The 21,463-nt window shown below is 44.6% G+C and overlaps 2 protein-coding genes across 2 annotated transcripts; one reads left to right on the plus strand and one right to left on the minus strand.

The window, feature by feature from the left end:
* The first annotated feature begins 1,074 nt into the window (after positions 1 to 1,074).
* CBR4 (carbonyl reductase 4) lies at positions 1,075 to 16,355 on the plus strand. Its single transcript, XM_084759527.1, has 5 exons — positions 1,075 to 1,354; positions 3,270 to 3,390; positions 5,238 to 5,371; positions 8,344 to 8,478; positions 15,802 to 16,355. The coding sequence occupies exons 1-5, from the start codon at positions 1,213 to 1,215 to the stop codon at positions 15,978 to 15,980; spliced, it is 711 nt and encodes a 236-aa protein (XP_084615653.1). The 5' UTR covers positions 1,075 to 1,212; the 3' UTR covers positions 15,981 to 16,355.
* Positions 16,356 to 16,553: 198 nt separating this feature from the next.
* Positions 16,554 to 18,842, minus strand: LOC311584852 (ATP synthase subunit d, mitochondrial-like). Its single transcript, XM_084759528.1, has one exon. It carries the CDS (start codon positions 18,232 to 18,234, stop codon positions 17,686 to 17,688), a length of 549 nt encoding a protein of 182 aa, XP_084615654.1. The 5' UTR covers positions 18,235 to 18,842; the 3' UTR covers positions 16,554 to 17,685.
* Positions 18,843 to 21,463: the final 2,621 nt, after the last annotated feature.

The following is a 21,463-nucleotide window of genomic DNA, read 5'->3' on the forward strand; positions in this document are numbered from 1 at the left end:
TTCTTCTTCTTCTTCTTCTTCTTCTTCTTCTTCTTCTCTCTGTCTTTCTGTCTCTCTTTCTGTCTCTCTGTCTCTGTCTCTGTCTCTCTCTTTCTGTGTGTGTGTGTGTGTGTGTGTGTGTGTGTGTGTGTGTGTGTGTTGGGGGTGGGGAGGTTGAGACAGAGTTTTTCTGTGTAGCTCTGGCTATCCTTGTCTTATAGATCAATTTGGCCTTCAACTCAGAGAGCTGCCTGCCTCTGCCTCCCTAGTGCTGGGATTAAAGGCATGCACCACCATGCCCAGTTGACTTTTTATTTTTCAAAGCACATAGGACATCTTATTTAGGAGTACAGGAACCCAATATTGTCAACGAAGCCTGCTCTTTAATCTTCAGACCATTCAGATTACTCAGTTAAAGAGTGTGGTGGCCAATGCCAATACTCCCAGCACTCTGGAGGCTGAGTGAGGGCAATCAGTGAGAATCTGAGGCTAGCCTGAACTATATAGTGAGTTGTAGGCAAGCCTGGGTAACATAGAAGGTTTCTTCTTCAAAAAGAGGAGCACAGACATGTGTTGAACCCCTCTACACAGTGTTCTTTCTTTGAGACAGGATCTCACTCTCTAGATCAGGCTGGCCTTGAATTCTCAGCAATCCCTCTGCCTTAGCCTTTTGAGTGCTGGGAATACAGGCCTGAGCCATCATACTTGGCTAGTGTTCTTTGACAGGGCATCTACCCTCTTAATAACATTGCAGTGCAAAGCCAATGTCTATAATAACTTGGAGAAATCACCTCACACTTTTCCAACAGGTTTTGTAGGCAGTAAAAAAATGTGGGTGAGCCAAGGCAGGTCCACACCCAAAAGGACAGTGTGGCTACTAACTACTGTTTGCCCTGGAAAGTCCACGGTTTTAGAAACACTATTATCTCCGAGCAAAGCCCCTTTGGTCCTCAGTGCCAATCAACCATCCAGGCACGGGAGGAGGCACCAGCAGCAGTTACTGCAAGGCTCACAAGCAGGGGAGCAGGCAGAGTGTGCGAGGACTACAAGTCCCAGGGTTCAATGCAACCCACGAAGAGTCCGTGCGTGCTGACGTCTAACTCTTCCCGCCCTGCTGTGTTCCTTGGTCGGGTCTGTAAAGGGAGTGCTGACTCTTTTTTCCCCTTTGCCCTGTTTCTTTAATTACAAGTTCTGAGTCCTAGGTATCCATCTTGCGGGTCCGGGGGCTCCAAGATGGACAAAGTCTGTGCTGTTTTTGGAGGTTCCCGGGGGATCGGCAGGGCTGTAGCCCAGCTAATGGCCAAGAAGGGTTATCGCCTGGCGATCGTCTCCAGAAACCTGGAAGTGGCCAAAGCCGCCGCCGGCGAGCTCGGCGGTAGGTATTGGAAGAAGTGTCCCCGCCGCGCGGCGGTGCCAGTCATCGAGGCCAGGAGCTCCACGGCCTTGTACACCAGTCTGCGACCCAGATCGTTCATGGCCCATGGCTAAGCTCTCAGTGGTTCTGTAGCTATCTCCCCAGGGCCAATGCTGACATTGAGAGCCGCCTTGCTCGGGCCTCTGGTAGGAGAATAGCCTCCATCAGACTGAAAGGAGTGAAGTCAGGAAAGTCAGGCTACCACGCGGAGAAATGGTTAGGCTGCATTTTGCTGAGGTGTCTTCTTAACCCTATGCGAAGGCACAGGACAACAGAAACCCTTCGAGAACCAGCCAGTTGATAGGTCAGGGTTGCTTTCCCAAATCGACCAGACACTTTAATCAGTTACTGACATGTTTTCCCAGATCCTTTTAATTGTATTCCATTCCGGGTGGCACCCTCACCCCAACCTTCTTACTAATAATGGATTAGTCATTGCATTGTACGTTTAAGTCTCTATTGTGAGAAGACAACGTGGCAGGCAGCGGTACTAGACTGGAGAAAAATACACGTCACCATCAGGAAAGCATTGGGTATTATAGGTCTGAGGGACTATCTGGCGCCTTGCTGTATTTATTTACTTATATGGAAACACCCTTGATAGTGTAACTCAAACTGGCTTTGAAGTGATTCTCTACCTCAGTCTTCCCATTGCTGAGAGCACCTTACTATGGTGTGACAGTGACATCTTCTGTGCAGAGTACACGCTGAGCCTGCAGTGTGATGTGTGCCTTCAGCTTTCCTGAACCCAGGGTCTTGTTTCCCACGCAGCCTAGTCTTGCTTTGGATCCGGATCTGGCCTCTGCTTCCTCATTGCTGGGTACACAGGGCAGCACCGCTGTGCTATCTGTTCACCCTGGCCGCCAACACAAGCCTCAGCACCCAGTCAGCCTTGCTTCCAGGTTGCTAGGCAACCGATGCTCCACCTTGCTCCCTGGTGCTAGCTACCTGCGGCTCTGTGAATCTCCAACATACAGTTGGTTCATCTTGGCTGTATCCCTATCATAAATTGAGGAGCATATGTTTTAACATGGTAGCTTATTTAATAGAGGATTCTTTACCTGTGTATGGTAAGAGGGGACATTAATGTCTACGGAGCCACCTCCCTTGCCCACACTGGTCACAAGCTTGCGGCAGCAATCTCACGTCTCAGTGCTGGGACTGCAGGTGCGCCCTAGTTACCATGCCCAGAGTTTATTATAGCTTTTGCAATTACCTTTATTTGGCTGGGTGGATACATATATGCCATTGTGCATGTGTTGAGTCAGAGGCCAGCCCGTTCTCTCCTTCCATCATGTGAGTGCCAAGGGTTCAGCCCAGATTGTCAGGCTTGGTGGAAAGTGCTCTTACCCAGTGAGCCATTTTGCTGGCCCCAATATTTTTATTTTTTAAACTTTCTAAGCTTATTTCTTCTTGAGGATTTGAGGGCTCACGCACCCAGGATAGCCACGGACTTAGGAGTCCAGCATGCTCCCAACACTGGGGCTAGCCTGATACCACTGGGCCCAGCAAGAGAGATCCAAAGTTAAATTCAGTTTCCTGTAATGTTTTATTTTACGTGCCCACTGTAATCCTAGCGTTGGCAGGCTGAAGCGAGATGAGCCTGAGTTTTGAGGGCGGCCTAGGCAATACAGGAAGCCCTTGTCTCAGAGCAGAGACAGATACAAAAGAAGGAAGGAACAAAACCTCATTTTTTCTTGGGCAATTCTCCCCACTCCATCCCTTTCATTAGGTGGTCCATGAAGGCAGGGGCCCATGACACGCGTTCATCTCTAGGATCAGCACAGGCTTGCCTTATCGCCTAATCATAAAGAAAAAAAAAATTGAAACCCAAGTTAAAGTTTATAGGTAATTCTGATTTAACTCTGTTTTGTAGGAAACCACTTGGCATTTAGCTGTGATGTTGCTAAGGAGCAGGATGTTCAAAATACATTTGAAGAGATGGAGAAACGTTTAGGTCCAGTAAAGTTCTTGGTAAACGCCGCTGGTATAAACAGGTTAGTCAAAGATTGAGATAAAATTCTGATACGTTTATAAAGAAGACTTTTTAAATACATCTATGACTTAGTGACTTTTCCGTTGCTGTGACAGAATGTCATGACTCAAGGCAATGTATAAAACAAAGTGTTTAGTTTGAAGTTACGGTTTTTAGAGTGCTAAGAGTCCTGTTTGGTAGAGCAAAGCCACGGTGCCAGCAAGAACTGTGAGGCCATGCCGTGATCTGCGTACAGGAGGCAGAGATGGACCACAGTGGGAACAGGGGCCAGCCAGTGTTTTGAAACCTCAAAGCCCACTCCCAGTACACAGCGCCCCAAACAAGGCCATACTTCCCAGGCTTTCCCAAACTGGGGACCAACTGTTCAAATATACGAGCCTATGGGGACTATTCTCATTAAACCACCACAGTGTAAGATCATGTATTTAGCTGTTTTCTCACTGGAAAGGCTTATTTTGAAAATTGTCAATCAATACATTCTTTTATCTAAAAAGTGTGTGTGTGTGTGTGTGTGTGTGTGTGTGTGTGTGCGCGCGCGTGTGTGTGTCTGCGTGTTAGTATGTACACATGTGTAGGTTCCCACAGAGGCTGAAAGAGGGTGTCAAGTCCCCTGGAGCTGGAGATATAGGCTCTTGTGAGCTACTTGACATGTATGTTCTGGAACTGAATGTGGGTCCTCTGTAAGGTCAGGATGTGCTCTAACCCTGAGCCACGTCTCGAGCCCTGCTCTCCTATGTTAGATAATGTCCAGGTACGTCAGGCCTAACTTTCCATCACCAGCGTGTCACCTAGCATGCCGGAAGAATCGCTTAGCTCCTCTCATAGAAAACCAGTGTTGTGAGTTCCATTGATCACAGTGAGCTTAGTACTAATGTACAGAATAATAAATGTAATAATCATAATCATAAGAATAGGGTAGGGGTTGTTATATTTTTAAAGATGAGTTTAGGAGAAAATACTTAGATTCACAGTCTCTTTATTTATGTTATTTATTTGTTTTAAAATATATTTTAATATTTTATTCATATTACATCTCAATTGTTATCCCATCCCTTGTATCCTCTCATTCCTCCCTCCCTCTCGTTTTCCTCCTTATTCCCCTCCCCTTTGACTGTGACTGAGGGGGACCTCCCCCCCCCCCCCCCGTATATGCTCATAGGGTATCACAGTCTCTTTAAACAAGGCCAAACTGGTAGTAGCTTAGTACATTTGGCTGCTTGCTACTCTGTTTAGCGACTGGCAATATTTGCCACTCTAGCAGAGAGGTGGAGGATCCTGCCTTCCGAATGGGTCCATTCTGTCTCATCCATAGCTAATTTAGTGGTTTTAAAGCCAAATTCAAAATGGGACTGCCCAGCACTTAGCTAGAAAGCACACCTTATATTGTATTTTAAATCAGAATTGTATATATATATGTTTTGGCTTGATTTTTAAAAAAAATATTTACAGCTGGCATAGTGGCGCATGCCTGTAATCCCAGTGGGAGGCAGAGGCAGGCAGATCACTGTAAGTTCGAGGCCAGCCTGGTCTACAAAGCGAGTCCAGGACAGCCAAGGCAACACAGAGAAACCCTGTCTCAAAAAAAAAATTTTTTTTTTTTTTTTTTTTTTACCTTTTGCTGTTTTAAAATTGTGTGTGTGCATGTGCATCTGAGTGCAGTTGTTTGTGGAGTTCTAAAGTGGATGTTTAGTACCTGGGAGTTGGAGGTACAGCTGGTTGTGAACCTACAGACGCGGACGGGTCCTGGGAGCCAGACTCGGTTCTGCTGAAAAGCGCAGTCGGAATTCTTTGCTGCCGAGGCTAGAGAGTGGGCTCGTTGTTAATGCGCCTGCTGTTTCTCTTTTGTAGAGATAGTCTGTTAGTAAGAACAAAAGCTGAAGACATGCTGCCACAGCTTCACACTAACCTCCTGGGCTCCATGCTGACGTGTAAAGCGGCCATGAGGACCATGATTCAGCAGGGTGGGTCCATTGTCAATGTAGGTGAGTACTTCATCCCCTGGTTAACTCGGTCAGCAGTAATATTTGGAGGAAATTTATCCTTCTGTTACCTATGGAAAAGTATGTAACTGATCAATGAATGAATGAGACAGAATTTACATATGTACATCTTGACAGAAGTCAGCATTAGTGAGTGACTTCACTAAGTATTAAAAAAATGACAGTAAAGCCATGTAATAAATACCTTCTAGGTTCAGTGTCCTGAGACTGGATGGAGTGGGAGAGGCCACAGCTGTGCACATCCAGCAGACTTGCTGTACATGACTGTCGTCTCAATTTTGTTATCAGTTTCAATTTTCAAGAGAAATCAGGCACCCTCCTCCCTTTGACATACCCATAATTGTTGGATTATGGTATTTGTAATGGCCTTTTAAAATACTCACCCTACCTCCCAAATGGTTGACACAGAGACCTATTATATTTATTCAACAAGCTTTAAGCACTATTATTGGGCAGATATTAAAAGAGAGGTATTTTGGGGTTCTTGCTCATAGAGCAGAAAATGGAGAATAATATGGGGTTTGATTTCAGTTCAGTACTTGACAATTATTTTGGTTTTGCTTTTTTATTTTTTATTTTTTATTTTTTGGTTTTTCAAGACAGGGTTTCTCTGTGTGGCCTTGGCTGTCCTAGACTCACTTTGTAGACCAGGCTGGCCTCAAACTCAACAGCAATCTGCCTGCCTCTGCCTCCTGAGTGCTGGGATTAAAGGCATACACCACCATGCCCGGCTGGTACTTGACAATTATAGCATACCATCTGCTTTTTGTTTTTAAGCAATGGGCAGTACCTTAAAAGGCTGCAAAAGAGCCCAACGTGGTGATGCATGCCTATAATCCCAGTGCTTGGGGAGGCAGAGGCAGGCGGATCTTTCTGTGTTCAAGTCCAGTTGTATAAAGTGAGTCCAGGACAGCCAAGAATATACAGAGAAACCCTGCCTCAAAACAGACAGACAGAGACAGACAGACAGACAGACAGACAGACAGACAGACAAAAGGCTGCAAAGGGGATGTGCTTCTGGTAAGAGTCTCTTAGGAGGAATTGGTGACCTGTGGCCTTCTGATGTAGCGAGTTCATATTTTGGGCTCTTCAGACTTGTCACACAGACCCAAGACTGTGCCTGGATATCACAGGGCATGTTTGTTTAAAATACCTATACTTTAGTTAAGTTTCAGAAGCCTAAGTTAGTTCCTCAAAATCTTCAGATGTTGTAAAGGCTGATGCATTTATAATACGTGAACATACTTACTCCATAGAAAAGCCCTTCAGAAAGGCTGACCTTGCAGACTTACTGATATTTTGTAAGTCGTTACTTTGACCAAATGCAAATGGAGTGTGGCCCGAGAGCTAGTTATGAGAGCTTCCTGCTTTGCCTTCTGTCATCCTGGAACTTCCCTTTTTGTCTGTCTTTCTCTCACATGCCCCCTCTTCTTGTCCACCCCTTTCCTTAACCTGATGGCTTTTCTTTCTTCCTGTGCCACACAGTTCTCTTCCTCTCTTAACTGAGGTACCACATTTGGTAAAGTGCCGTGTGGTAACTCTGTTGGTGGCGGGCAGGTACATGGCAGTGGCTCTGTAGGCTCTGATGGTGATACCGCCCACCCCAAGCACACACTACTTTTTCTCTTCTTCATGCTTAGGTACACATATGCCCATCATTGTCCGCCGATCTTGTGTGCATTCATGTTACATAGGTTTGTAGCTTGGCAGCAGTAGGAGATACTATGTAGGGCAGAAGAAGTGGGCTGTACCTAGGCTTGCTTTATGTAAGCATACTATGGAGCTCTTAGCACTGTGAAAATACCTCCCAGTGTATTTCCTGGGGTGAATTACTGTCATCAGGTAGTAATTGACTGTATGGTGCGGGTAAATACTCCAACATTGAGCTTCTTGATTGTAATAAAAAAGTAAAATACTCCCTTTTTCTAATGTAATTTCAATTTTGTATGTGTGTGTGTGTGTGTGTGTGTGTTTCTTGTTCAATTTTTATATTATAAGCACAGGCCAGTGGTGCAGAAAATTACTTCCCTACTTCTGTTTTGCAGGCATGTATTTGCATACAATTGATATTTGAATTATAAATTATTCTTACATATTTATTAGACGAGGTCACGGAGGAATGTTTAGTCAGAAGGATAAGGTACATATAAATGAAATTAGCAAAATTTCCCTGCTTAACGAAGTTTGCATGGTCAGTTTTCGTTGATAGGAGTTTAAATTTACTGGGTTCGTTCTTGGAGGTGGATACTTACATCCATGACAGAATTATAAAACTAATCAGCCCTAATGTTACATCTTCTCGCTTTAACTTCTGCCTGCCTGTACTTTTCTGTCGCTGTGACAAAACACCATGCCCAAGACAAGTTACAGAAGAAAGTTTATTTTAGCCTATGGCCCCCGAGGGATGTATGTCAGGCCATCACGGTGGGGAGGTAGGGAGGCCAGCAGCAGGTGTGGTGGCAGAAGCAGGAAGCCAAGAGGTGGCACTTCAACCATAAGCACCAGTTGGGGGGCGGGGAGCTAGAAGCAGGGTGAAGCCACACACACTCACTCCTAAAGCTCACCCGACCCCTACGACACACTCCCTCAAGGCCACACCTCCTCATACTGCCCAAACGGGGGCCAAGCGTTCAGCAGTCTGAGCGTAGAGGGACATTTCTCATTCAAACTGCCACACTGTCAGACCCAGCATTCCTCGTGTCCGACCTTTCCAACAAACCACGCAGCTTCTTCCCTATTCCTGGGGGTTCTGCACCATTTTCTGTCAGCCTCCCTTTGCCCTGTGTGCCTAGACCAGATTGAGCCTTGTAAAGGACAGTGGTTGCAGTTCCTCATTTTAGCCAAGAATGGAGGGAGGTGGGCTTTACCTTTCTGATTTGCTGACTGTATATTATAAGAATTTTCAGTAACAAACCAGTTGGTTTGCCCTTGCTTCATTTCATCTTTTCTTGCAGGGAGTGTTACTGGCTTAAAAGGCAATGCCGGTCAGTCCGTGTACAGCGCCAGCAAAGGAGGCCTCATTGGATTTTCACGCTCGCTTGCGAAAGAGGTTGCACGGAAGAAAGTCAGAGTGAATGTGGTTGCGCCAGGTCAGTGAAAACTTCATGCGATAACTGTAGTAGACTTCGTGGTGTTAACTGGTAAATTCATAGTCATTGATTAACCTATGGATAGTGACTCTCTAAGATCATGGTGGAAAGAAATGATGGACTAGTGACTAAAAGAACTTCCTTGTACCTCACGTCTTTCATAAAAATCTTTGTTTTTAAATTTTGCACGAGTTAAGGAATAAATTATGCTTAGAGAACCTTGGAGATCATCTTGCAGTTTGAGGCAGGGTCTTACTATCCACTGTAGTACTGGCATTGCAGGCCTGCTTTACCACGCCTGGCTTATTCCAGCCACAGTGACAATTTAGAAAGTTGTGACTGAGGGCTTGACGTGATTTATCTAAAGCTACCTACTTGAAAAATAGTGCTCCCTGAGGTTCCCTTTAGAGTTATAACATTTATGTCTTTTTATCCTTTTGCTTCTGTATACAATCTGGGATTCTCTAGTTAGTGTCTTTATTTATTTATGTTTTTTATTTAATTATTTTTCCCCTTTCATTCACTTGCACATTATTTGTCATTTTCTAAAAAAAAAAAAAAAGATATGTATGTCACTTATTAGTTGGTTGGTCTATTAGAATTTTATTAGGTATTTATATGACATCTCAGTAGAATGAATGTTTTCATATACTTTTACTACTTAGACATGTTTTTATTTGTGTGTGTATTTGCACACATCTGTGTGGGTGCATGCATGTGTGTACGGTGGTCAGAGGATAAGTTGCAGGAATTGGCTTTGTCCTTGCAGGATGTGAATCTGTGGGTGAGCCTTGGGCCATCAGGCTTGACAGCAGGTACCTTTACCTGCTAAGCCATCTTGCTGGGCCTAGAGATGGCAGCTTTGCTTTGTAATTTTGTATTCTTGAAAACTAGTCAGTCAGCCATGCATAGTTTGCTCTTTTGGCTGGCTGGCAGTGTAGAGGAGAGCGGGCTGTGGTAGACCTCTGCCATCTGTCCCTTTTCACTCCCCCATGGCTCCAGCTTGGACCTGAGAGTTGTCAGCTATATTAAGCCAACAGGTGTTTTCTTTTCTTTTCTTTTTTCTTTCTTTCTTTCTTTTTTTTTTTACAAACATCCACTAAAATTTATTTATTTTTCTATGTGTATTTTATTTTATTTATTATTAATTTATTCATATTACATCTCAATTGTTAGCCCATCCCTTGTATCCTCCCATTCCTCCCTCCCTCCCATTTTCCCCTTATTCCCCTCCCCTATGTCTGTGACTGAGGGGGACCTCCTCCCCCTGTATATGCTCATAGGGTATCAAGTCTCTTCTTGGTGACCTGTTATCCTTCCTCTGAGTGCCACCAGGCCTCCCTATCAAGGGACATGGTCAGAAATGGGACCCCAGAGTTTGTATGAAAGTCAGACCTAAGTGAGGTTGCCTGAGACCAGTGAGACTCTGTGATCTGTTTGTCTTCTCTGGGTCCCCAGTGCTGGTCCCCTGGTGCTGCCCTGCCTGGCTTTGATGTGGGTCCAGGGTATCCAGACTGAGGGCCAGATGCTAGGACAATAAGTGTTTTACACACCAAGCCATCTTCTCAGCCCTCAGGCTCCTAGTTTGTTTCTTTTTATGTCAAGTTTTCCTGGTTGACTTCAAGTGGAGGTTCTGATGAGCAGGAACACAGTTGAAAACCAGAGACCGAGACAAATTATTGATTAGGTCATCGCTCCATCCTAAACCCTTGGCTGCTCTTTATATACCAGTACGTGCTGAGCTTTGGGATTTACTACTTGCCACATAAAGTAAAGTTGTCATCATGGAGGAATCTCACTAATTGGAAATCAATGACTATGGGAAATAATATTTAATTGATTGACCATAAGCAATCACTAGTAATAAACCGAAGCAATGAAATGTACTTTCTTCTGAGATTATAAAACATAAATTCCACGGGACAAGAACCACTTGCTTGTTTTTAGGAGCCAGTGCACCCCAGACTAAAGAGTTCATATTTTAATGGTGGTCTTTGAGGTGTGGAGCACTAGTTTGATCCCAGCTGGGCCCCTCCCCACTCTGCTGGGTGTGTCTTTGTACATCTGGTGGTGAAGTGTCATGCCTTTGCTGTAAGCTGCTACATACAGTGCTTGCCGTTTCACTTACTGTGTCTTGATCTGAGGGATGGCGGCTTTTGTAGCCGGTAAAGCAATGCAGGAGTGTCCTCTGTTGCACAGTGGCACCTACCGGTGACCTGTAGCTTTTATCGCCATTTCAAGTCTTTGTAAATACATAGATTGCAAAGTGGGAGAGTAGGATACAATGTCCAGAACTCTGCAAATATGCGGAATTGTATGGGAGAGTCCTTGGGGGGGGGCCAAGGAGAGAAGGCGGACTGGAAAGTAAGACAGCGTAGAAATGCATGCAGGCTGTGTAGGGACCACTAATGTCTGCTCTCAGCTCTGGTAATATGAGGTGGAGGGCCCCTGAGAGATTATTGATATGTAGTGTGTTGGGCTGTGAATATATTCCTAAGTGAGGATTACATGGTTCACGAGCTTCGGCATCAGAGAACACTGACATTTGGTGCAGCCCTGAGTAATTCATCATAAGAGACTAGCTTAACATTTTAAAACTTAACTTCTGCTGAGCAGATATCTGAGGTCTGAAAAGCAGCTGATGGAGGAGGCGGGAGTAATGCATTGTGTGGTTGTGTAGTGGTGGGTAACACGACAGGAGTGTTTGTTTGAACCCACATAGACAGCTAAGGGATGACCGCACATCTTGTATCCCATGGATTTTTATCTGCTAATGTGTCAGTAGAATTCATCCATAGTAGCATATAAGCCACACCAAGGTAAGATGCTGGTAGCAGGGGAAATGGAGCGAGCAAGGGGTGAGGGCAGTGTGAGCAACGCAACAACGTTTGTCCAATAGTTCTGTAAACTTAAAACTGCAGCAAAATAAACTACTAATTAAAAAGACACTGTGCATCAAAGAAAAAGATCTTTAGGCAAATGTTTGTTTTCCACATTAAACATAAAGTAAGAGGAAACACTAGCATATCAGGGCAAATTCTTCCCTTCCTTAAAAAACAAACAAACAAACAAACCCAAAACATTTATCATTTGTGCCACATGCGCACACGCTACAGTTCACTCGAGGTCAGAGGAGAGCCCCAGGAGTCTGTTCTCGCCGCCCACCTTTGCATATGTCCTGGGCATGGAACTCAGGTCACGGAACCCACCATCTTTGATCTGTGTATTCAGTTGTGATATATAGACAATCCTGTATTGGTTAGTGCACGTTTTCCTCCGCTCACAGATTGACAGTAGCAGAGAGCTGGGACAGAATCTTGATTCGTGAACCCGAGTCTAGTGGTCCTCCACCACAGCAAACACCCACAGCCACTTGGAAGTCGGCCTCAAAGTTGCCACCCTGTACTGATAAGAGTGGTCAAACCACTGGCTCCTGTAGTTTGTTTGTTTGTTTGTTTGTTTGTTTCTTTTTTTTTTTTTTTTTTTTTTTTTTTTTTGGTTTTTCAAGACAGGGTTTCTCTGTGTAGCCTTGGCTGGGTTGGACTCACTTTGTAGACCAGGCAGGCCTCGAACTCACAGCGATCCGCCTGCCTCTGCCTCCTGAGTGCCCAGCCCTCCTGTGGTTTCTTGTGGTTTGTTTTTTTTTTTTTTAAATTAAAGTAATCATTCGTTTTCTGCTGAGTTTTATGGAGTTAGTGTGACACACTTAATGGCAGTTTTGTTCAAATTTTAAAAAGATAAAGACAGTTGTATCATGAATTTGATTTTTCTTTTGTGATTAAAAAAAATGAGATTATCGCCTTTAATCCTGGCACTCGGGAGGCAGAGGCAGGTGGATCTCTGTGAGTTCGAGGCCAGCCTGGTCTACAGAGAGAGTCCAGGACAGTCAAGGCTACACAGAGAAACCCTGTCTCAAAAAACAAACAAACAAAACCAAAAACAAAAACCCATAAATGAGTTTTTCCACGAATACTGTGTTTTCATCACTTGCGTCCCTCCCTCTCCCCCTCCGACTCTCGTGTCTTCTCTTTCTTCCTCTCCAATCACGACTTCTTGTTCACTTCCTGCTGTGGCACAGGAAGATACACGTGCTCTGCAGTGTGGCAGGCTGCTGAGTCCTTTAGCTGATTTGCATGTGTTTGTATTTAGGACCGACAGCCTGGGGTCGGATCACCTGTGGGGCTCGTCCCTGGGGGATCCTCTTTCTCCTTTTCTCAGTGGCCTGTCATCTCAGGGTCCATGCTGCCCGGTCAGCTGGTGTTGTCATTGCTCAGGTCCTGCTTAGGTGACCATACTGTTGAAATTTCATGGGGGCAAGATTCCCTGTCATATGCAGAAAAAAAAAAAAAACCCTTACTTCATAGCAAATGTCCTGGTCCTCTGACTTTTACAATCTTTCCACCATGCCCCCCACACTCCTCCTTCTGCACTGTTCCCTGAGTCTTAGCCTAGGGACTGTAACAGGAAAAATTTAGCATTAACATTAATAATTTCATTTTAGCCGGCTTTTATAATCTGAGGTGATTTTAGGGTTCACTCTCTCTGGGGCACCCTTTAGAAGACGTTTGCTAACACACAGCATTGGATTTCATTAAATCCATGGGTTCTTGAGAGGGTTGGATTCTGCTGGATTCTGGCTCCTCTGGAAGACTAAGCTTCATCATTGGGCCAGATGTGGTAGCACACTGCCTTTGTGTGTGTGTGTGTGTGTGTGTGTGTGTGTGTGTGTGTGTGTGTGTGTGTTTATTTTTTTATTTTTATTTTTTTAAGTTTTTTATTAATTTATTCTTGTTACATCTCAATGGTTATCCCATCCCTTGTATCCTCCCATTCTTCCCTCCCTCCCATTTTCCCGTTATTCCCCTCCCCTATGACTCTGACTGAGGGGAGACTCTGACTCCTCCCCCTGTATATACTCATAGGGTATCAAGTCTCTTCTTGGTAGCCTGCTGTCCTTCCTCTGAGTGCCACCAGGTCTCCCCCTCCAGGGGACGTGGTCAAATATGGGGCACCAGAGTATGTGAGAAAGTCAGACCCCACTCTCCACTCAACTGTGGAGAATGTCCTGTCCATTGGCTAGCCTTAATCCCAGTACTCCGGAGGCGGAGGCAGATGGGTCCCTGTGAGTGTGAGACGAGCCTCCACTCAGGGAGTTCCAGGCCAGCCAGGGCTACACCGTGAGACCTTGTCAGAGAACAGCAGGTTTGCTCGCACTTGAAGATCTGCAGAGACGAGCCGGCTTTAACTGTGTCAGCTGCCGCTTTCACCCTGTCCTGTGTCTACGGTACTGAAGAGGAAAGGAAATGCTGCTGGCTTTCCAAATAAATGTGCTGAGATTTTTATACCAGAGGAGGTTGTGTTTTGCAGTGTATTCTCACAGGCAGACACGAGTAACACAAAATTAGTTCTGTTATTTCTGGCCCTCGTTATAGACCATCTGTAACTCATAGTGTTCATATTTTTTTCAATAATTTTATCTGAGTGCAAAACATAGAACTAGAGATATAGGTAGAGTGCAGATAGCTTGAAGAGCGGAAGTACAAAGAAAGCGTCACCTGGTGTATAACTCTGGTAGCCGCTGTGGCGCCGGTGTCCAGTGATGATCAGATGAGAGCGTTAGCACATTGGAATGCGTTTAAGATTATAGACCTGAGACTTCCTTTATGACATGACTACTGAGCTCTATTCTATGCTGCGGGTGGATCGGGTCTTAACCCTTTCCTTGCTGCAGGACCTTCCAGTTGCCTCCACATTTCCCCAGTAACCTCTCACGACCTCAGATTTTATGGTAGGAAAAAGCTACAATTCTATCTCACAAGATTTTAAAGAAGATGTTTGAGTTTTCGTAAACGAAAACCCAAAGAAAAGTTAATTATAGTGTCACATAAATTAGCAGCCAAATGCAGTATTTAGCTCACATCTATCAACGTGTCATTTGTAAGTGGCAGTATCTTTAAGTTGGTTTATAGTTTAATTTATAAATGATTTAGTTCTAACATAAGCCAATTTGAAAACTATTTTTGTGAGTGCACACTGGACTTTTCCGTGGCTCGTCGGACTTTCAGTAGACCTTCCATGACCTTGAACTACAGACTTTCCCCATGTGTATGCTTTTTTTAAAAAAAAACCTAGTGATTGCAGCTGGCCGTGGTGGCACACGCCCTTGGTCCTAGCACTCTAGAGGCAGAGGCATGTGGATTTAGGTAAATTTTATGTAGGCTCACCTGGTCGACATGATAAGACTATGTCTCAAACATTTTTTAGGAATAATTATTAAAAAAGATACTATGTGGTAAAATTTTACTAATGATATATTTTGTCCCAAACTATTCTTGTAGTAATTTCTTTTGCTTTTTTTGTTTGTTTGTTTGTTTTTGTTTTTTTGAGACAAGGTTTCTCTGTATAGCCTTGGCTGTTCTGGACTAACTTTGTAGACCAGGCTGGCCTCGAACTCATAGCAATCCACCTGCCTCTGCCTCCCGAGTGCTGGGATTAAAGGCGTACGCTACCACCGCCCAGCCCAGCCTTGTAGTCATCTCTTAAACCTCGAGTTGATCCTGGTGCATGCATGTATGTGCGTGTTTATATACATACATACAGTCAATTAAATTCTGAATAAATAACACTTGCTACTGTAGAACTTGTTTTTGAACATGCTGTCTACACACACTATTGCATATATACTAACACTGAGTTAAAATTTGATCTTTTCTGTACATCTCTATCAGAATTAGATATGAGCATAGGACTTTTTTCTTATATGGATTTTGGAATCCTGGGCTATCCTCTCATAATTATCTTGGCTTAGTAAATGGAACAAACTAATTTTTATTAGGCTTACAAAATGAGCTCATGGGACCATCATTGGGATACCTTTTTTCAACATGACTTCTCACTTTGTACCCCACCTGATTGAAAAATCATTTCTCTATCATTTTTATAATATTATAAAGGGATTCCCCAGACTTCATTACATTACAGTTGAGTATGCTGCGACTACGTCCTCCCTCCATAGATACAGTTACCAAAGAATACATTGTATTTCATCCATGTTTATATTTGCCTATTACATTCCACAGCATTGTCTTTATGCTTGCCTAGAGCTGAGCCAGGGACTTGGGCGCCAGGCATTTTTGTGTTCAGTAAACATTCCCTGAGTTAAAGTGAATAAAATTGTACACTTAATTAATTGCTAACAGTATGCTGTTTCCTAAACAATGTTTGTTAATAGTGTTAAATTCTCAAAAGCAAATTCTGTTTCTAAGAGTTGACAACCATCTTTAGTATCTTTACTTTTCAACTAAATTAACATCTCTCTTTTAGGTTTTATCCACACGGATATGACAAAACACTTGAAAGAAGAACATTTAAAGAAGAGCATTCCTCTTGGGAGGTTTGGAGAGGCTCTTGAAGTGGCACATGCCGTTGTGTTTCTTTTAGAGTCGCCATACGTCACGGGACATGTTCTGGTTGTGGATGGAGGATTACAGCTCACCATGTAATTAGAGATGATTATGTTGTAATGGTGATTAGGATCAAGCACACATTTTCCTATTAATTAGGCAATCATATCATATGGGTGCCATTTGCTAATGGAAACAATTGATGCCAGAAATGATTCCATCTTTGTATGAACATGATTCAAACAAACAGCGTGTGACCAGTTGTAATCTAAAAGGTGTGAATTCTCTCTCTTTACAGACCATAGAAATTTCAGTACATGGACAGTTTGTAATGGTTATACATCAATATTAATTGATATTTTTTTCCTTGAAAGTTGAAAATTCTGTTGTCTAATTGTGATAGTTATCTCAAGCTGAATTTTAAAGACTGTAGCCTTTTAGACTGTTGCTAAATAAGAGTATTTGCAGACCATTGAGGTAAATTTTTTACCAGTTACTTTTCTTGTGCTGTAGTAAAACACCATGACCACAAGCAACTTAGAGGAGAAAGGGGTCTCTTAATGCTTATGGTCCCAGAGGGATAGCATACATGGTGGCAGGAGGGCAGGACATCGTGCAGGGAAAGCATGGTGGGGGGAGCAGAAAGCTAGCCGGTCACATTTCATCCACACACAGGAAGCAGAGAGGGAACAGGAAGTGGAACCAGGCTGCAAAATTCTCCAGGCCCACCCACAGTGACACATTTCCTCCAACAAGGCTTCACCTCCTAAAAGTTCCATAACTTGCCCAAACGATGCCATCAACTAGGGGCCGAGTGTTCAAACATGAGTCTGTGAGAACATTTCACATCCAAGTCACCACATTATTTTTAGCAGCCTTGCTGAAGTTCACCTGTTGTCTGCCTTGTTTTGCATTTTGAGGCAGGGTTCCACAGCCTCAGTGGGCCAGGCTGAGCGCAGGGTGAGCCCCTCTGCCCTCTTGGCTGTAGTCTTCCCGGCACTGGGATGTCTGGTGTGTGCCACTATACCTTGTGCATAATGTTGCATCTGCACAGACAAAGGCAATCATTTGTTTAATATAGGTTGGCAAAATGTCAATGATACGTTGAGGGAGGACTTTTCTTTTCTCTCCCTGTCATCCTCCCTGTCGCACACCGCTCCCAACACTTTTCTACCTGACTCCCTCCTGTTCTTAGCCAGGATGTCGCTCTGTAGCCCTGGATGCCCTGAACTTAATATGGGTTCCATATTTGTTGTGAACTCACAGTAGTTCTGCCTTACTGTCTCAAATGCTGAGATTGTAGGTGTGAGCCGTCATATCTGCTTTAGACTTGACTGTGTGTGTTGTGCGTTTGTATGTACATGTGTATTTGTGGGGTGTGTGTGTATGGGGGGGTCATGTGTGGGACAGCATGTGAGTGTGCAGGCACGCATGCACGTTGCTTTAGTGGCCAGAGGAGGACTTTGGTGTCTTCCCTCCTTATTGACTTGAGGTGGGCTGTCAGTGAGTCTGAGGCTTACTGGGCTAGCCAGTGAGCTCTTGAAAATTTCCTGTCTCTGTCTCTCAGTCCGGGGTTCCAGGCATGCGTGGGCATGCTTGGCTTTTTACAGGGTGCTGGGAGTACACAGCAAGTGCTCCTGTCTGTTCGGCCGTCTCTACAGCCGAGTCCAGTTTTCTTAAGAGTGATGCTAGTTTTCACTGAGCATCTCAGCAAAACAATCTGCTATTTTATTATTTTATTTTATTTTATTTTTTTATGTAAATGTTTTATTGCAATGTGGCCGGGGCTCCCTCCTGGCCTGCCTTACAGGTTCTCGATGGACTGGTGGGGCCAATATGGGTACTTCTTCTTGTCTAGCTTGGTTTCTGGGAACACTTCATTCAAGTCATCAATGGCCATCTGGTCAAAGGGAATTATGTTCTTCATTTTCTCCAGCTGCTTCTCGTATTCCTGGATCCTGACCTGGGATCCAGACATGAACTCAGCACTATTCTTCATATCCTTCTTTTCCTCATGGTTCACCAGGGCCGTGTATTTATCCTCAGGCACAGGGATCTTCAGGGCGTTATACTTCTTTTCACAATCACCTACCAAGCCCGCCTTGGCCACACTGGCCTTGTAGTAAGCCCAGTCAATCACTGGTGGTTTCTCAGACAGATTAGCCAACCTGGTGTGGAAGGTCTCACTCCAGGACTTTAGGGTGTTTGCAATTGCCTTTTGGTTTCGGGGTATGATCTCCCCAAAAGCTACCCAGTCAATGGTTTTTAGAGCAAGTTTACGCCCAGCCATCTTGGGATCCTTCACCGAACCCGGCAGAGCGGTGTCTCGGGCCCAATCTGCTATTTTAAACATGGTGCAGTTGACTCCATATACAACAAACAGTTCCTAAGGAGGATGAGGGTGAGCTCTTAAGGTACCAGACATAGTTAGGAGCCACACAGATCTAGAGCTTAGGGAGTGTTTTTCCCTCATGAGAACCTCAGTATGGCTAGCTACTTAAGAACCATATGAAGGCTGGGCAGTGGTGGTGCACTCCTTTAATCCCAGCACTTGGGAGGCAGAGGCAGACCAATCTTTGTGAGTTCAAAGCTAGCCTGGTCTACAGAGTGAGTCCCAGGACAGCCAGGGCTACACAGAGAAACCCTGTCTTGAAAAAACAACAACAACAACAACAACAACAACAACAACAACAACAACAACAACACCTCAAAACCACCACCACCACCCACCTAACCAAAAGTCTCACAAAGAAGAACTAGGTGTGGTGGCACATGCCCTGTAATGCCAACACTCAAGAGGCCGAGGCAAGACCAAGAGTTCAAGGTCAGCCTGTGTTGTCATCCTTTGGCTTCTCTTCTCTACCAGGGCCGCAGGAAACCTGCTCTGGCAGCTACACGCTGCATGGAGGAATGGGAGAATTGGAAAGACATGGTGGGAACACGCTCCACACCATGAAACTGCAACAAAACGTGGCGGCTGCTCCCCTGGGTTGGGGGGGGGGGCGGAGAGCGTGGGAAAATCCACAGGCTCTCCAGCAGAGAGAATCCAAGTTCTCAAACCTCATTGGTGCCTCCATTGTGTCTCTCATGGGGGGTGGGGAGATGGGGGTGGTGGGGGATGGGGGTTGGTGGGGGTGTGAGGATTGGGGAGTGCAGAGGTAGCTGAGATCACAAGCCAGAATGAGACAGCCAAAACCAAAACACTAAGCTTTAATGTCCGTTCTAAGGCTCAGGCATTCTGTGCATTGGGGGAGACAAAAGCCAAAAATCAAAGCGAACAAAGACAGGGTGAGAGAAGTGGGACAGGGGACCTAAACTATAACGGGAAAGGTCAGAAAAGCCAGCAAAGGCCACTAAAAAAGGAGACCAAAAGGTCACTTCCCACTTGAGAGCCTGGAGGTTTTAAGCCTTGAGTTGTAAAGAGAGGAGGTAGTCCCAGGACATTCCTTCTGTTTACTGAAAATACCCTGAGAGCCTGTCTCAGGAACGGGTCCCTTGTTAACTCAGAGGCAGCTTTGAAATAGCTTGTCAAAGCGGAGCCAGGCCTGTGACACTTTTCACCAAATGGGACCTCTGGCCTGCGGAGAGCAGAAGGGAGTCACTTCCCTTTTTCCTAGAGCAGATAGACTGGCTCTGCTGAGGGGAAGTGGACTTCTCCCTGGCCTTCCTAGTTCTGGTCAGTTTGGCCAACATGGGGAGGTCTTGTCTCAAAGCAAAGTTCAAAATCTGTCTAAAATTATTGTCAGGTGTGATTGCATATGCTTTTAATTAATCCCAGCCCTCAGGAAACAGAGGCAGGTAGATCTCGGAGGTCATGCCAGCCTTGTTTACATACTAAGTCCAGGCCAGCCAAGACTACATAAGGAGATCCTTTCTCAAACACAAAACAACATCCACATGCCACCCTCACACCATCCCCACATACATATATACATAATCATGCATACATACATACACACATATAGATAAGAATATTATATAGTAGTGGATAGGAAATGACTCTGTCCCAAATCTAAGGATGGTAATGAATAATTACACTTAAATAAATAATCACAAAGCATACAGTAATAATGGATCACTGCTTTCTCCAATGATGCTCGATCAGGCGCAGGGCTTGCCAGGTGCCAGGCAAGTGTTTGGCCACTAAGCTGCTTCCTTGAGCTGGGAAGCGTTGGTCTTAGAAGAGAGTATTTTCTTGAGAGTAGAGATTACTCTACTCTCAAGTAGAGTGGAATAACGGGCTATTTCTGTATCCTGGATTCATGTTGTTTTTTTACTTACCATTATCGAAATGTTTTTAATATTTATTTCATTTTAAAAAGCAACGTTTTGCCCACATGCTGGTGGCACACACCTTTAGTCCCAGCACTGGCAGGTGGGTCTCCGTGCTTGAGAACAGCCTGCTTTTGTAGAGCAAGTTCCAGAACAGCTAAAGCCACACAGAGAAACTCTGCCTCAAAAAACCCAACCAACCAACCAATGAAACAAACAAACAAACAAACAAACAAAAAAGCCTAAAAACCAACAAAAAATTGCTTTTACCAAGGTGTCCATAATCTCAGATACTTGGGCAGCTGACGCAAGAGCATAACAAGAGCAGCTTTGGTTATACTGTTCAAGGGCGGCCTGGGAAAATTAACAAGACTTTGTTTCAAAATAATGGATTCTAAAAAAGGGCTGAGAACATGGTAGAACCTTTGCCTAGCATAAGCAAGACCCTGGGCTCAATTCTTAGTTCTTCAGATCGGAACAGAGTAAACCCCAGCGATCCAGGCGTCATCTAACTGCTGTTTTGCAGTGGAACCTTATCTAACTGGAGATTGAATTATATATTGAAAAATCAATTCAATCATATGAATAAGACGTCCTAATACATTCAGAATAATTGTGTCCTAAATCAAAAGCTGTGTACTAAGTACGGAGCCCTTTATTTCTGGCTCACTTTCTTTACTTCGTTTATTAGCGTTCTGATTTTTTTTTCTTCAGTACTGGAGATTGAACCTTGGCCTTTGGGCTCACTCAGCAGGTGCTCTCCCCATGGGTTCCATCTGCAGCCTTTGTCAAGAGGAGAGCAGATGGTGTGTGCACAGCTGTGCCTCTGAATGAACAACCCGCTGAACGCAAGGCATGGCTGTTGGAGACTTTGGGCTAGTGGCATTCCTGGGCAAGCTGGGACATGCAACACGTGTAGTATTTCTCAGGTGATCCATCAGTCTGGGTAGAGAGTTTATGCAGAGAGTGGGTCACTTCCTTATGGCCTGTCCCACTCGTCTTTGGGGCCTACGCTTGTGAAGGCCTCGGCTCCCTTTGCTGGACACACAGTGTCCTGAAGTCATCAGGGAAGCTGGTCTGCTGTGTAATAGAGAGGGGAGCAGTGAGAGAGAAGCGGGCTATGGCCGTGCGCACCTGTAATCCTAGCGCTTGCGATGGGGGAGTAGGAGGTCAAAGTCATTCTCAGCTGTGTAATGAGCTTGAGGCTAGCCTGGGCTACATGAGCAAAAGCTCAAAACAACAACAACAACAACAACAACAACAACAACAACAACAACAACAACAACAACAACAAAGACTAGCTTACCAAT

The sequence above is a fragment of the Acomys minous genome (assembly GCF_964271855.1).
Source record: "Acomys minous genome assembly, chromosome: 15".
Classification (NCBI taxonomy): Eukaryota; Metazoa; Chordata; class Mammalia; order Rodentia; family Muridae; genus Acomys; species Acomys minous.